The sequence below is a fragment of the Mirounga leonina genome, unplaced genomic scaffold (genome assembly GCF_011800145.1).
Source record: "Mirounga leonina isolate KUSES-001 unplaced genomic scaffold, KU_Mleo_1.0 Mir_151, whole genome shotgun sequence".
In the NCBI taxonomy this organism is placed as follows: domain Eukaryota; kingdom Metazoa; phylum Chordata; class Mammalia; order Carnivora; family Phocidae; genus Mirounga; species Mirounga leonina.
Window position 1 is genome coordinate 108,098,796 of NW_023270377.1, and position 12,985 is coordinate 108,111,780.

Genomic DNA, 12,985 nt, shown 5'->3' on the forward strand with positions numbered 1-12,985 from the left:
TGGAATAAAATCACTAATCAATAATAAAAGGAAATTTAGGAAATTTATAAATATGTGGAAATTAAACAACACACTCCTAAAGAACTGCTGAGTCAAAGAAGAAAACAAGGGAATTTGGAAAAGACCTTGAAATGAAAACACAACACACCAAAATCTATGAGATGTAGCTCAAGCAGTGTTCGAGGAAAATTTATATTTGTAAATAGTTGCATAGTTTTAACTATAGTTATTTTTTTTTTAAAGATTTTATTTATTCATTCATGAGAGACAGAGAGAGAGAGAGAGAGGCAGAGGGAGAAGCAGGCTCCCAAGGAGCAGGAAGCCCGATGCGGGACTCGATCCCAGGACCCTGAGATCACGACCCGAGCCGAAGGCAGATGCTCAACCATCTGAGCCACCCAGGCGCCCTTAACTATAGTTATTTATAGTTGTATAATAGGGGTGCCAGGCTGGCTCTGTCAGTAGAGCATGTGACTCTTGATCTTGGGGTCATGAGTTCAAGCCCCACTTTCGGCATGGAGCCTACTTTTAAAAAATAGTTGTATAATAGTCAAATAGTTGTATAGTACAAAATAGCTTTATAGTTATATATTTTTTAAAAATCTCAAATTAATAACTTAACCTTCCACCTTAAGAAACCAGAAACAGAAGAGTAAACTAAACTCAAAGCACACATAGGGGAGGAAACAATAAAGATTAGAGCAGAAATAAGTGAAACAGAGTTTAGAAAAAAAAAAATAAAGAAAAGCAAAAAAACCAAAAGTGAGTCTTTGAGAAGATCAACAAAACTAACAAAACTTTAGCTAGACTAACCAAGAAAAAAAGAGAACACACAAATAACTAAAATCAGGAATGAAAGAAGGGACGTTAGAGAAACTTAATGGACTGTAAGGGAATGCTGTGAACAATTATAAAAAACTAAATTACAGCAAATCAAACAACCTAGCTGAAATGGACAAATACCTAGAAAGATACAAACTACCAAAACTGAATTAACAAGAAATGTAAGATCCAAATAGGCCAACAAGAGGAGACTGGATTCATAATCAAAATCTTCCAGGGCACCTGGCTAGTAAGTTCGATGGAGCATGCGACTCTTGATCTTGGGGTTGTGAGGTTGAGCCCCACGTTGGGTCTCGAGATTACTTTGAAAAAATCTTCCTACAAAGATGAGCCCAGGACCAAATAGTTTTATTGGTGAATTCTACCAAATGTTTAAGTAGCATTAACACCAATCTTTCACAAACTCTAAAAAATCTACCAGGAGGGAACACTTCCCAACTCACTCAATAAGGTCAGCATTACCCTGAATCAGAAAAATATATCACAAGAAAACTGCAGATGAATATCGCTTATGAATACAGATGCAAACGTACTCAACAAAACTGAATCTAGCAGCCAATATAAAGTACTCCATATCATGACCAAATGAGATTTATCCCAGGATATAAAGTTGGTTTAACATCCAAAATCAATTTAATTCATCATACGAATGCTGAGAATGCACTTGACAAAGCCCAACACACTTTCATGATTTAAAAAAACAAACCAAAAACCCAACTCTCAACAAACTAGGAATAGAAGGGTTCTTCCTCAGCCAGATAAAAACCCAGAGCTAATATCATACTTAATGGTAAAAGACAGAGTTTTCCCTCTAAGGTCAGGAACAAGACATATATGTCCAGTCTTGCCACTTCTTTTCAACATAGCAGTGGAGGTTCTAGCAAGGACAATTAGCAATAAAAGGAAATAAAATGTATCCAGATTAGAAAAGAAGAAGTAAAACTATCTCTATATGCATACCACATACTCTTATATACAGAAAACCCTAAACCCCAAGAAAAACCATTATAGCTAGTAAATGAGTTCAGCAAGTTTGCAGAATAAAAAAATCAATATACAAAACTTACCAGCAATAAGTAATATGAATATGAAATTAATAAAACAATTCCATTTACACTAGCATCATAAAGAATACAATACTTAGGAATAAATTTAACCAACAAAGGATAAGACTTATACGTTGCAAACTATACAACATTGTTGAAAGAAACTAAAGAAGACCTAAATAAATGGAAAGACATCCCATGTTCATGGATTGGAAAACTTGATATTGTGAAGATGCCAATACCTTCCTCCCACAAAATTGACCTATAGATACAACACAAACCCTATCAAAATTTCAACTGCCTTTTTTACAGAAATGGGCGAGCTGATCCTAAAATTCATATGGAAGTGCAAAAGACAGAATAACCAAAACACCCAGTGCCAATGAATTGTGGATCACTACACTGTATGGTGAGTAACATAACATAATAAAATTAAATTAAATTTAAAAAAAAAGAATAACCAAAACAACTTGAAAAAGAACAAAGTCAGAGGACCCACATTTCCCAATTTCAAAATTTACTACAGATTCACAGTAGTAATAATCAAACAGTCTGGTACTGGTACAAGGACAGACACATATATCAATGGAATAGGATTGAGAGTCCAGAAATAATCCCATCCATGATCAATTGATTTTCAATGAGACTGTCAAGACAATTTAATGAGGAGAAATAGTTTTGTCAAAAAATGATACTATGACCATTGGGTAGCCACATGCAAAAGAATGGTTTTAAACCCCTACTTCAGGCCATGTATATAAACTGACTCACAGTGGGTTGAAATCCAAAATATAAGAGTTAAAAGTATAAACTCTTAGAAGAAAACATAGGTATAAATCTCCATGACCTTGGATTAGGTAACACTTCCCTCGATATGACACCAAAATTTCAAGCAATCAAAGAATAAATAGATAAATTGGATTTCATCAAAATTTGAAACTTTTGTGCATTATCGAGAAAGTTAGAAGACAATCCACAGAATAGGAGAAAATATTTGCAATTTATATATCTGGTAAGTGTCTACATAAAAAACTCTTAAAATCCAACAATAAAAAGACAACTCAATTTAAAAATAGGGAATGAATCTGAATAAACATTTCTCCAAAGAAGATAGACCAGTGACCAATAAGTACATGGAAAGATGCCCAACATGACAAGTTGTTACGAAAATGAAAATCAAAACCACAATGTGGGGCGCCTGGGTGGTTCAGTCGGTTAAGCATCTGCCTTCCGCTTAGGTCATGATCCTGGAGTCCTGGGATCAAGCTCTGAGTCCAGCTCCCTGCTCAGCAGAGAACCTGCTTCTCCCTCTTCTCCCCACTCATGCTCTCTCTAACTATCTCTGTCGCTATCTCTGTCCCTCTCTCTCTAATAAATAAATAAAATCTAAAAAAAAGCACACACACACACAATATGCTACCACTTCACACTCACTGAAACAAACAATAAGTGTCAGTGAGGGTGTGGAGAAAATTAGAACCCTCCCCATTTCTTGGTGGGAATGTAAGGTATGCAGTTACTCAGAAAACAGCTTGGCAATTCCTCAAAAAATTTCACATAGAATTATCATATTATCTAGCCATTCCACTCCGAAGTATATGCTCAAGAGACGGGAAAATATATATAGAAATGTTCACAGCAACATTATTCATAAAAGCCAAAATGTGGAAACAATTCAAATGTCCACCACAAATGAACACATAGACAAAAGGTGGTATAGCCATGCAATGGAATATTATTTGCACCCCCCCAAAAGAGGAATGAAGTACTGATTCATACTACAATATAAATGCCCCTTAAAAATATTATGCTAAATGAAAGAAGCCAGGCCAAAAAAAGCCACATAATATATAGTTCCATTTATAGGAAATATCCAGAACAAGCAAATCTATAGAGACAGACAGTAGATTAATGGCTGCCAGGAGCTAGGGATTGACTGCACATGGGCATGGGGTGTCTTGGGGGTGATGAAAATGTTCAAGAATTAGTGGTGATGGTTGTTGCACAAATGGTGAATGTATTTAAAATCTACTGAATTGTACTCCCTGAAATAGTTATGGTATGTGAATTATATCACCAATGTCTAAAAAGCACACGTGTAGGGCGCCTGGGTGGCTCAGTTGGTTAAGCGACTGCCTTCGGCTCGGGTCATGATCCTGGAGTCCCTGGATCGAGTCCCACATCGGGCTCCCTGCTCGTCAGGGAGTCTGCTTCTCCCTCTGACCCTCCCCCCTCTCATGTGCTCTCTCTCTCATTCTCTCTCTCTCAAATAAATAAAATCTTTAAAATAAAATAAAATAAAAAGCACACGTGTAGTAAAGAATACTACATAGCTGGGGCGCCTGGGTGGCTCAGTTGGTTAAGCGACTGCCTTCCGCTCAGGTCATGATCCTGGAGTCCCTGGATCGAATCCCACATCGGGCTCCCTGCTCGGCAGGGAGTCTGCTTCTCCCTCTGACCCTCCCCCCTCTCATGTACTCGCTCTCTCTCATTCTCTCTCTCTCAAATAAATAAATAAAATCTTTAAAAAAAAAAAAAAAGGAATACTACATAGCTTACTAGAGGCAGGGACCGAGGCCAGGGCCAGCAGCAAGTTGTGAGGGAGGGCTGCCACCCTCTTGTGGCTGAGCAGTGAGTGCCGTCCCCAGGGCAGCCCGCAACACCACCGGGAACAGCCTCTCCACCAGAGCCAGCTTCCCCCACCCACACCTCCCGCCTTGGCTCACCAGGAGGCTGGGTCCTTCGGTACGCCTCAGATGAATGACATTTTCCAACTTTCTTACCCCACATGAAATCTGATTTTGAACGATTTTATCTTCATTTAAAACTCCAGCATCAGTGTGGACACATCTTTGGTGTTACATACATACATTCAGTCATGTCATCTTAGGGACACATTGTCCTCTCGTGTAAGTATCTCATTAACATATTCACCTTATTAGGTCATCTCGAGCAAATTTTCATCATCAGGAATTTATTTTTTTAAAAATTTTATTTATTCGGCAGAGAAAGACACAGCAAGAGAGGGGAACACAAGCAGGGGGAGTGGGAGAGGGAGAAGCAGGCTTCCCCCTGAGTAGGGAGCCCGACGCGGGGCTCGATCCCAGGACCCTGGGATCATGACCTGAGCCAAAGGCAGACGCTTAACGACTGAGCCACCCAGGTGCCCCCATCATCAGGAATTTAAAAGATTTGAATAAACAGAACAAGGAGAGTTAAGGTGCCTCCCTCTGTCCGCCCTACTCGGAAATGAAGACCTAAGGAACACGCAAGTCCAAATGCGCACGTGACAGATGGAGCAGAGCCAACCAGTGCAGCTTGAGAGGGGGGACAGCCACGGTGCATGAAAAGCCCGGCCCCTCTCCACGGAGCAGGGGAGTGGGGGGCAGGCCAACTCGCCCCAGGCCCCAAGTGCTGACTGCTGAATTTTCAGGAATTTCGTGAACCGGTTAGCGTCATGTTGGTAGTGTGAAGTGAGCTGAGGTGGGGGTATTTTCAGCCTGGGATTGGACCCACTACAGATCAGGCCCTCCGTCTGCCACGGCACTGCACTCACAGGGTCGGAGTCAACACCGGAAGCAGAGGGTAAGGGAGGAGGTGAGCAGTCACAGGTGGTACCGGGCCTCGCCTGGGGCTCAGGGACCAGCTGTGCGGCACTCGTCATCTGCTTCACACGGCTCCATGCGCTGCTCCGAGGGCCCTAGCTGCCACCCTAGCTACACCTCAGCTCTGCCGCCAACGGGGCTGCTGGGCATGCTCCTGAGGAAGGTGGGGAGCGAGCGGTTGAGAGCACTGTGGAGGGCGGGGGTGCGGGTGGATGTGAGGACAGGGATCTATCTAGCAGCCCCACTCTGCACAGTCCCCAGCTCGGAATCTGGCGCGCGGCAGCCTCCGCAGACGACGGGTCATGTGGTGGGAGGGACCCCACCCTACAGCAGGCCAAGCCACTGAGCTCACCGGCTGTGGGCGCCATGTCCTAGGCTGCACTTGGAGGAGTGCCTCCTGACAGGCTGGATCCCCAAGCAGGGGCATGCCCTGCCTGGGTCCTAACATCCTCCCTGTGGATCAGTGGTGATGTCAAAGGTCCCTTCAGCTGGGACAAAGCCTTGGGTGTTTTTAAGATCCAGAGTCTTTGGGCCGCACGCCAGGGCTGAGCTTCCATCCCACAGCATGGCCCCTCCCTAACCACACCCATGCTCAAGACCTCGCTTACCCTTCTCCCCGGCTCAGTCCTCTCCCAGGCTTCAGACCCTCTTATCCAGCCGCCTCCCAGTGCTTCCTCTTGGACTTGTCATAGCTCTTCAAATCCTTCGTGGCCCAAACTAGCTCCGCGCCCACGCCTGCCACCACGAATGGGCTTCCTCCTGGATTCCATCCTCTCGGTCAGGTCCTCCAACTGCAGCTCCCATACCCCCTGATCCAGCTCCTCTTCCCCATCCCCAAGGCTGCTGAGGAGGAGCCTTGTTGTGGGCCTCCTACACCACCTCTACCTCAGCAGCACCCAGAAGTGTGTTTCCAAAGTGCACCGCCGTGTACATCACTCTAGGCCCCCTCACTGGCTCTCGACTGCCCTCCCTCTGGCCTTGCCCACTCTGGTCCCGTGGGGAGCTGGCACTTCACGCAGTTGGCAGGGGGAGCCCCAGGGGTGTGTGAGGTGTACGATGAGAGGGCTGTTGCCAAAGGTCGGCCTGGTTCTAGGCCGCACGCAGGGATGCGCGGAGAACCAGGATCCCGGTGTGAGTACTATCCCGGCGTCTCATGGGGGCAGTGGACATGCAGAGGTCAAGGTGGCACGCAACAGAGTACAAATGAAACTCCACAGCTTCTGGGACAGGAGAAACCTTGCCCACCCCAATGGTCGGGTCGGACGTGCATTCCTCAGCTGGCCCGGCCCCACACCTGTGCTGGAGAGGGAGGCGAGCCAGTCCTGGCCTGGGCACTGCATGTGGCAGGCCAACTTCAAGGGAGGGTGTCAGTCTATGCTCCCAGACGGCTCACAGCTGCGAAAAGCAAATGAGCAGGAAAAGACACCACGAGAAAAGAAGCAAGCCACCAAAATATTCCCAAGGGCATCTCTGAGGAGTGGAACTGTGGGTGTTTTCTTTCTTTTTCTGTTCCTGTTATCTTTTCTGTTTCTGGTTTTTTCTAACTCTCTGAGATGAGCAGTGTTACTTTCACAAGGAAAAACTCTATCCAGTGTTTTCCAAGGTGCTCTCTGGTCCTTGCTTCATTTGATGACCGTTATTTCTCTGGACCCCTGCAGCAAGGCAGGCTGGTCCCTGCACCCACCACCTCCCTGCCTTCCCAGCTTCTCTTGCTGGGCTGTCGGCCGGCTGACCTGATGGTCTCCATCTGCCTAGAAGGCCCAAGGGACTCAGGGGCCACAGGACCCCTGCCCAGGAAACAGAGGTACTTCAGTCTCTGCTCTGCCTCAGCCCTGCAGGCTGTCAGGGTGGAAGCTGCCGCCAAAGCTGGGAGCGTGTGGCTCTGCCTTATTAGGGGGTTTGCTGTGCCTGAGTCTCCACATCGCACACGTCCCACCCCCCCTCAACACTGGTCTGCACTGCTCCTAGCACTGTCCCTGTTTCACTCTCTCCCTTTGCTGCCTCGAAAGCTCACAGGTGGGCAACCAGGCAGCTGGCAGGGGAGCCCTGCAGGCAGCGGGAAAGCCAGGGGCTGCCGAGCACACGGAAAGGGTGAGCACCGGAAGGCCGGTCGTGTCCGCAGACTCAGGCCATGATGGGAGTGGGCAGCCAAGTGCATCGGAAGCACAGGACTCACTGGGTCACAGGATACGTGCCATTTTGGGTGGTCCCAGCTGTCCTCCTACTCCAGGCCAGTGTGGCCCTGCCCTCCTGGTGACCACTCTGCACATCGCCCAGGTTTGGGGCCACCACCCTGCCCTCTGTAGCTGCTCCCTCCTGGGCACTGCCTCTCGGAGCCCTTTTCCCTAGCAAAACCACAGGGTTTTCTCAGTCCACAAGCCACAAGTCAAAGAGCATCCTCCTGCCAGGACTTGGCTGGAAGGGGGCCGCTGGGCCTCAGAGCCCATCCCCTCCCACCTAGCCGTGAGTCATGCACTTGTACCCAGCCATGTTCCGGAAAGGACTGCAGAGGCCAACCCTTGCCAGACACTAGTGCACATGTGACCGGCCTCCTGAGTCACTCGGCCTCTGTGGCCTCAGTTACCTCATCTGTGAAATGGCAACAGGGCCTGAGAGCCCCAGCTGGCCCAGGCCTGGGGGAATGTCCTGCCCCCACCCCACCCCAAACAGCTTGTGCTTGGGCAGAGTTCTAGCCAGGCCTTCACATAGACCCCTTACCATTTCTAAATTTTTACCATTCCTGGCTTACAGAGGAAGAAACAGAGGCTCCAAAAATGAGATCTCTGCAGGATCACACAGCTGGGGGTCAGGGAAGCTGATAGAAGCCAACAGTCCAGTTTTAAAGCCTTGCTTAGTTGGTTGTGACCTTGGGCGAGTGCCCCAGCCCCTCTGAGCCCTGGTTCTCCGTTAGTGAGGGGTTAACTCTGTCCATCTTGGAGGGGTAGGCGGTGGGGTGGGCAGGAGTTTCACCTGCCCCGGCCGGACACCAGCGGGGGATAGGGGCACCCCGGTCCTGACAGGCAGGGCTACCCTGGCAGCCAGCCGTGGTCCAGGGGCCGGGCAGGAGGCGCAGCAGGTGGATCGGCCAGCTTCCCAGGAGAAGAGGGCAGGGGTCGGGGCGGGGGTCCGGTCCCGCAGTCCCGCCCAGACAGGCGCCCTCCCGGCCCTTGGCGTGGGTGGGGGGCTGTTACCTTCCCGTCATGGTGGTCGCGCGCGTTGAGCCCGGGGTCGCCTCGGGACCCCCTCTGACGCCTCAGCAGCCAGACGAGCACCAGCCAGCAGGTCCCGGGCGCGAAGCAGGGAGACGCCCAAAAAAGGCCAAGAGCGGCTCCGCCCGCAGCCCAGCCCAGCCCGCGAGGTGGGGGTGGAGGGGGGCGGGGGTGGGGTCCGCCCCGCCCGCGAGGTTGGGGCGGGGGGGGAGTTGAAGTGGGGGCGGAGGGGTGGGCCCCGCCACTCGCGCCGTCCTAGCTCTGGGGACACCGAGCTTGGCCTGCGGCGGGCGCGGGTCACGTCCTCCCCGCCCGGGCTTCGCTCGCCACCTCCCCGGATTCCGGGCATAGTTTTCCTTTTAAAGGGAGTGAAGTTATAATAACCGCGAACGAGCCCCCCAGTCCCGCCGGGACGCCCTGCCTGGCGCTCCCCCTCCGCTGTCCGGGTCTGCCCAGGAACGTGAACACGGGCGGGGGACAGGGAATTGGAGGACATAGAAGGACGATGTAGAGACCACCTCCCCGCTGGCTCCAAGCCCTGAGTTCCCACGGCAGCCCCGAGTCAGAAAGGGGGTCACCTTCACGCTTTCATTCCTCAAACAGACGCTTCTGGGAACCGACTCCCTCCCGGGGCGGGGCACTTGGGGACCCCTGGCCCGCGGGGTCCCGCCCCCAGGGAGGCCAAGGTCGAACGACGTCCCTTCAAGTCGTGAGCCCAACGGCATACTGAGATGCCAGATCAGTGCCCTCCCGGGCAAATAACCGTTTCATCCAAGTATGCGAGTAACCCCTCACCAAGCAAAAGGTACTTTACAACGAGAAAACCAATCGCCCAAGTTGGGGAGGAGAACCAAGCACTCCTCTCTATGATGAAGCACCACTGACAAGTTAGAGAGGAGCTGTTTAAAGTGACCCTGTGATACAAAACCATTTAGGGAATCTCTTCTGGGAAAATCATTTCACAAACAAACAAAACAAAAAACCCTCAGTCTCCCAGCCTACGGGCAGGTATTTCTAGCTGGGCTGTGGAGCATAGCTTATGATTGGAAGCAGCCCAAATATCACACTGTGAGGCCAGGACTGAGCAGCCTGATATGTTAACCCTGCTGAACATCGTATTACTTCTAGCTTGGCAACAGATGAAGACTGTCTAGAAATGACAGTGCAAGGTAGCAACCCACACGTAAGCGATGGAATTCAGAGTGACGTGCGGACTTCCATCTACAGAAATGAGCTGGGAAAAGGCATCTGCTCCTAAGTCGCTGGTATCTTGAAACCGGTGCATTTGGCACTTCTTAGTTCTTTTGCAGCTGTGTCTTAGCTGATAGTGTTTAACTGTAATTCGATGGTTGACTAAGCTTCAAGTATGGATGATTTCTTGGTTCATCTGCCTCTTTAAGAAAAACGCTTTCCACAGTTGCTGATGCTAGAGGCTGCGCACCAGAAATGGGCTGCCCAGCTGGGTGGTTCATTGAATATTGGGGTTCTTTAGGAACCAAGAAGGATGAAAAGTAGGAAGGAGAACACCAAAGGGACCTGTTCCCTGCCTCAGGGGAAAGCCTGCGAGCCTCCTCTAGTATGCTTGCTGAGCACAGGAGGATGTGCCTGTGGCCAAACCAGAGCCCTCTGCTGCTGACCCAGCCCCTCAGCATGCCTCATCCTTAGGCCACGGGCAAGCTCAGCAAGAGCTCAGTGGCGTCTGTGGGCATCGCTCAGCTCTGCTGGAGATATGGAGGATCCAAGGAGCCATGGGCCAGCCTCCTACAGGGCAGCCAGAGGTCAAACTGGCAGGAAAGAGCTGCAGTTGTCCAGCAGTGGTCATTCACACATTCACTCACTCGGACTCATTCATTCGAGAGCAACTATGCTATTCGGAGCACTGGGGGCAAAGCAGGGAACCAGAGGACATGGGGTGGGGGACGAACAGTAAACAAAACATAGACATGACTTTAGGCAAGGACAGTGCTGCAAAGAAAAGGACAACATGGGGGGGCTTCTGAGGAGTGTCATCCGAGCTAAAACCAGAATGAGGAAAAGAGCCAGCAGGGGGAACAGCAAGGGCAGTGGCCCTGAGGTGGGACGGGCTTGGGGAGCTCAAGGGTCAGAAAGAAGGCCGTGTATCTGGAGAACAGGGAGGCAGGGGGCATGGGAAATAAGGGAGAGGGGCCAGGGGGCCAGAGCACGAGGGCCACCCTAGCGTTTGGATTCCACCCTTAGAAAGGTGGGAGATTCTAAGCAAGAATAGACACAATACCCTCTGGGGCTCAGGGGGCTGTGAGCACCCTGTTCACAGGGCATTTCCGTCGTTGCCCCACACCACCCTCTCACTCCCCCTCTCCAGCTGACAACCATACCTGAGCCAGCCCAGTGCCCAGGGGTGCAGGCAGGGGTGAGGGCTCAGGGCCAAGGGAGGGGCAGGGCTTCCCTTGACCAGATTGGCCTAATTAGTAGCACAAAGGCCACCTCAAGTGGCCTCCTCCCGTGTCTAGGGCCAAACCCCCTCCCCCATGTGACAGTGGGGACCAAGAAGGCCTTGCGGCCCTGAGGAAATCTCAGGGTCTCTCGCCATGGCCCAGGCCCCAGCAGGAGCCAGTGTGCCTTCCCAGCATGCAGGACCAGGGTCATCCTTGTTTAATGATGGCCCATGTAACACGAGGACACCCCAACAGTTCTGCCCAAAGGGTCTCTCCCCCCGGATCTGGTTTAGGCATCTCCCTCTCAGGGCACTGGGGATGGCCCAACTGGGCCACTGTTAAGCAGTAGTGCATAACTGGAATTAACCAGTTCCTTCAAGTCCAAACTTAATTCCGGAAGTGGTCTGTGATAATCCCCAGGGAAGGGCCGGGAAGCGCCTGGACCACCCAGAGGAAAGCTGGACCGCTCTAGCTGGAGGCTGGCCAAAAATGAATAGCGGGCAGCACACCCACCTCTATGTATCCCCAGAGAACAGAGCATTTGCTGCTTTAACAACTAACTGTTTCTACTGTAAAATGTGAGCATGCCCTCCGAACCGAGATCTACTCTTACACACGTCATCTGACCAGCCCAAAATGACCTTACTTCTTCCTGGCCCAAGCAGAGCTCGGTGAAAGAAGTTTGATTACGATTAAGGCAGAATCATAATCCACTAATTCTTTTAACATTTGCAGAACAAACGACAAGAGACTCAGAGGTTTTCTTAGTCTGTGGAGAACACAGAACGCTTCTCGAGAGTCTGGTTTACCCAAGTTTAGAACAGGGCCACGGAGCTCACAACTGCTTTGCAAAGACTGGCTGGCCTTGGCCTTTGAAAAGGAAAATAACATTTCTCTTACCTTAGCTCTGGGATAGGCTTGATGCAACTTACAGGTCTGGAACAAGAGAGGCCTATAGAACAACCCCAAAGAGCATTCAGAAATGCCACATTCTTGCACCTTAAAGCATCACAGCGTGCGTCATCCAACAAGAATCACCTGTGCCCCGTGACCACAGGGTTCTTTCCCTGCAGGGTCTCCAGTCTCTCTCTGCTCCTAAGCACACCTCTCTTCCACTTGCTGGGGTTTATTTTGCTTCCTCTTTCCCATTAGGGTAGCCAACCCACCAGTCTTCCCATCGGAGTATCTCCACCCTCCGTGCAGAATAACGACCAGCTGTGCCCCCTACCATGCTCCCCAACCCTAAACTGTCCAGACTTGGCCTCACCTGTGGAAGGCCTAGCAAGGTAAGCTGACTTCCCCCATTCACAGGCCACCTAAGGGTGTGTGAGGCTAAACCTGGAGGCAGACCACCCTGGGGCTGTTCCCTTACCCCAACATTAGCAACATTAGCATGAGCACTTAGAGGACATAAAGGGAATGGTGGGGAGAACCAGGGACCGGGCCCCATGCACATCTCGAGAGCAAAAAGCACCACTCGGACGCCACGCAGTGTCTCTACCTCAGGGGGCTGAGTCGCCACTCCTCCTCCTTCTGCAGCTTCCTTCCCTGAGCACCGCCAGCCACTTCTCTGGCGGAAATGGCACGGCCACTTGGAGAAGGACTGGGCAGCAGCTGGGAGTGTCCAGCTGCGACGGGTGCCCAGATATTCCAGCCTCACCTCTCACTGGGCAGGAGGCTCAGCTGGAGCTGGAGGCTGGGCCGGGGGCACCTTGGGGTCAGGAGAGGGTGGAGGAAGCCAGGAAGGAAGGCCGGCCTCCCTGGGGAGGTGCCTGCGGGGCGGGCCACTGACAGCCCATTCCCCTGCAGGCTGGGCAGCCAGGACGACAGAACAAAGGAGCGACAGCCGCCCACCGCATTCAGAGAGA

At 50.7% G+C, this 12,985-nt stretch overlaps 1 protein-coding gene across 3 annotated transcripts in view; it reads right to left on the reverse strand.

Moving 5' to 3' along the window:
* Nucleotides 1-12,985, reverse strand: part of LIMS2 (LIM zinc finger domain containing 2) — a 43,680-nt gene that overhangs the window by 30,116 nt on the left and 579 nt on the right. Inside the window, exon 1 of one of the 3 annotated variants that reach the window (XM_035008275.1) lies at nt 12,619-12,771. The exons of 1 other annotated variant lie outside the window; for it this stretch is intronic. Coding sequence is in view for 1 of the 2 variants with exons in the window: in XM_035008270.1 (XP_034864161.1) it covers nt 8,686-8,696 (11 nt within the window). In the remaining variant the exon portion in view is untranslated. Of the gene's footprint in view, nt 1-8,685; nt 8,837-12,618; nt 12,772-12,985 lie in introns of those variants that run through there. One more of the 3 variants, XM_035008270.1, reaches the window with a different exon arrangement.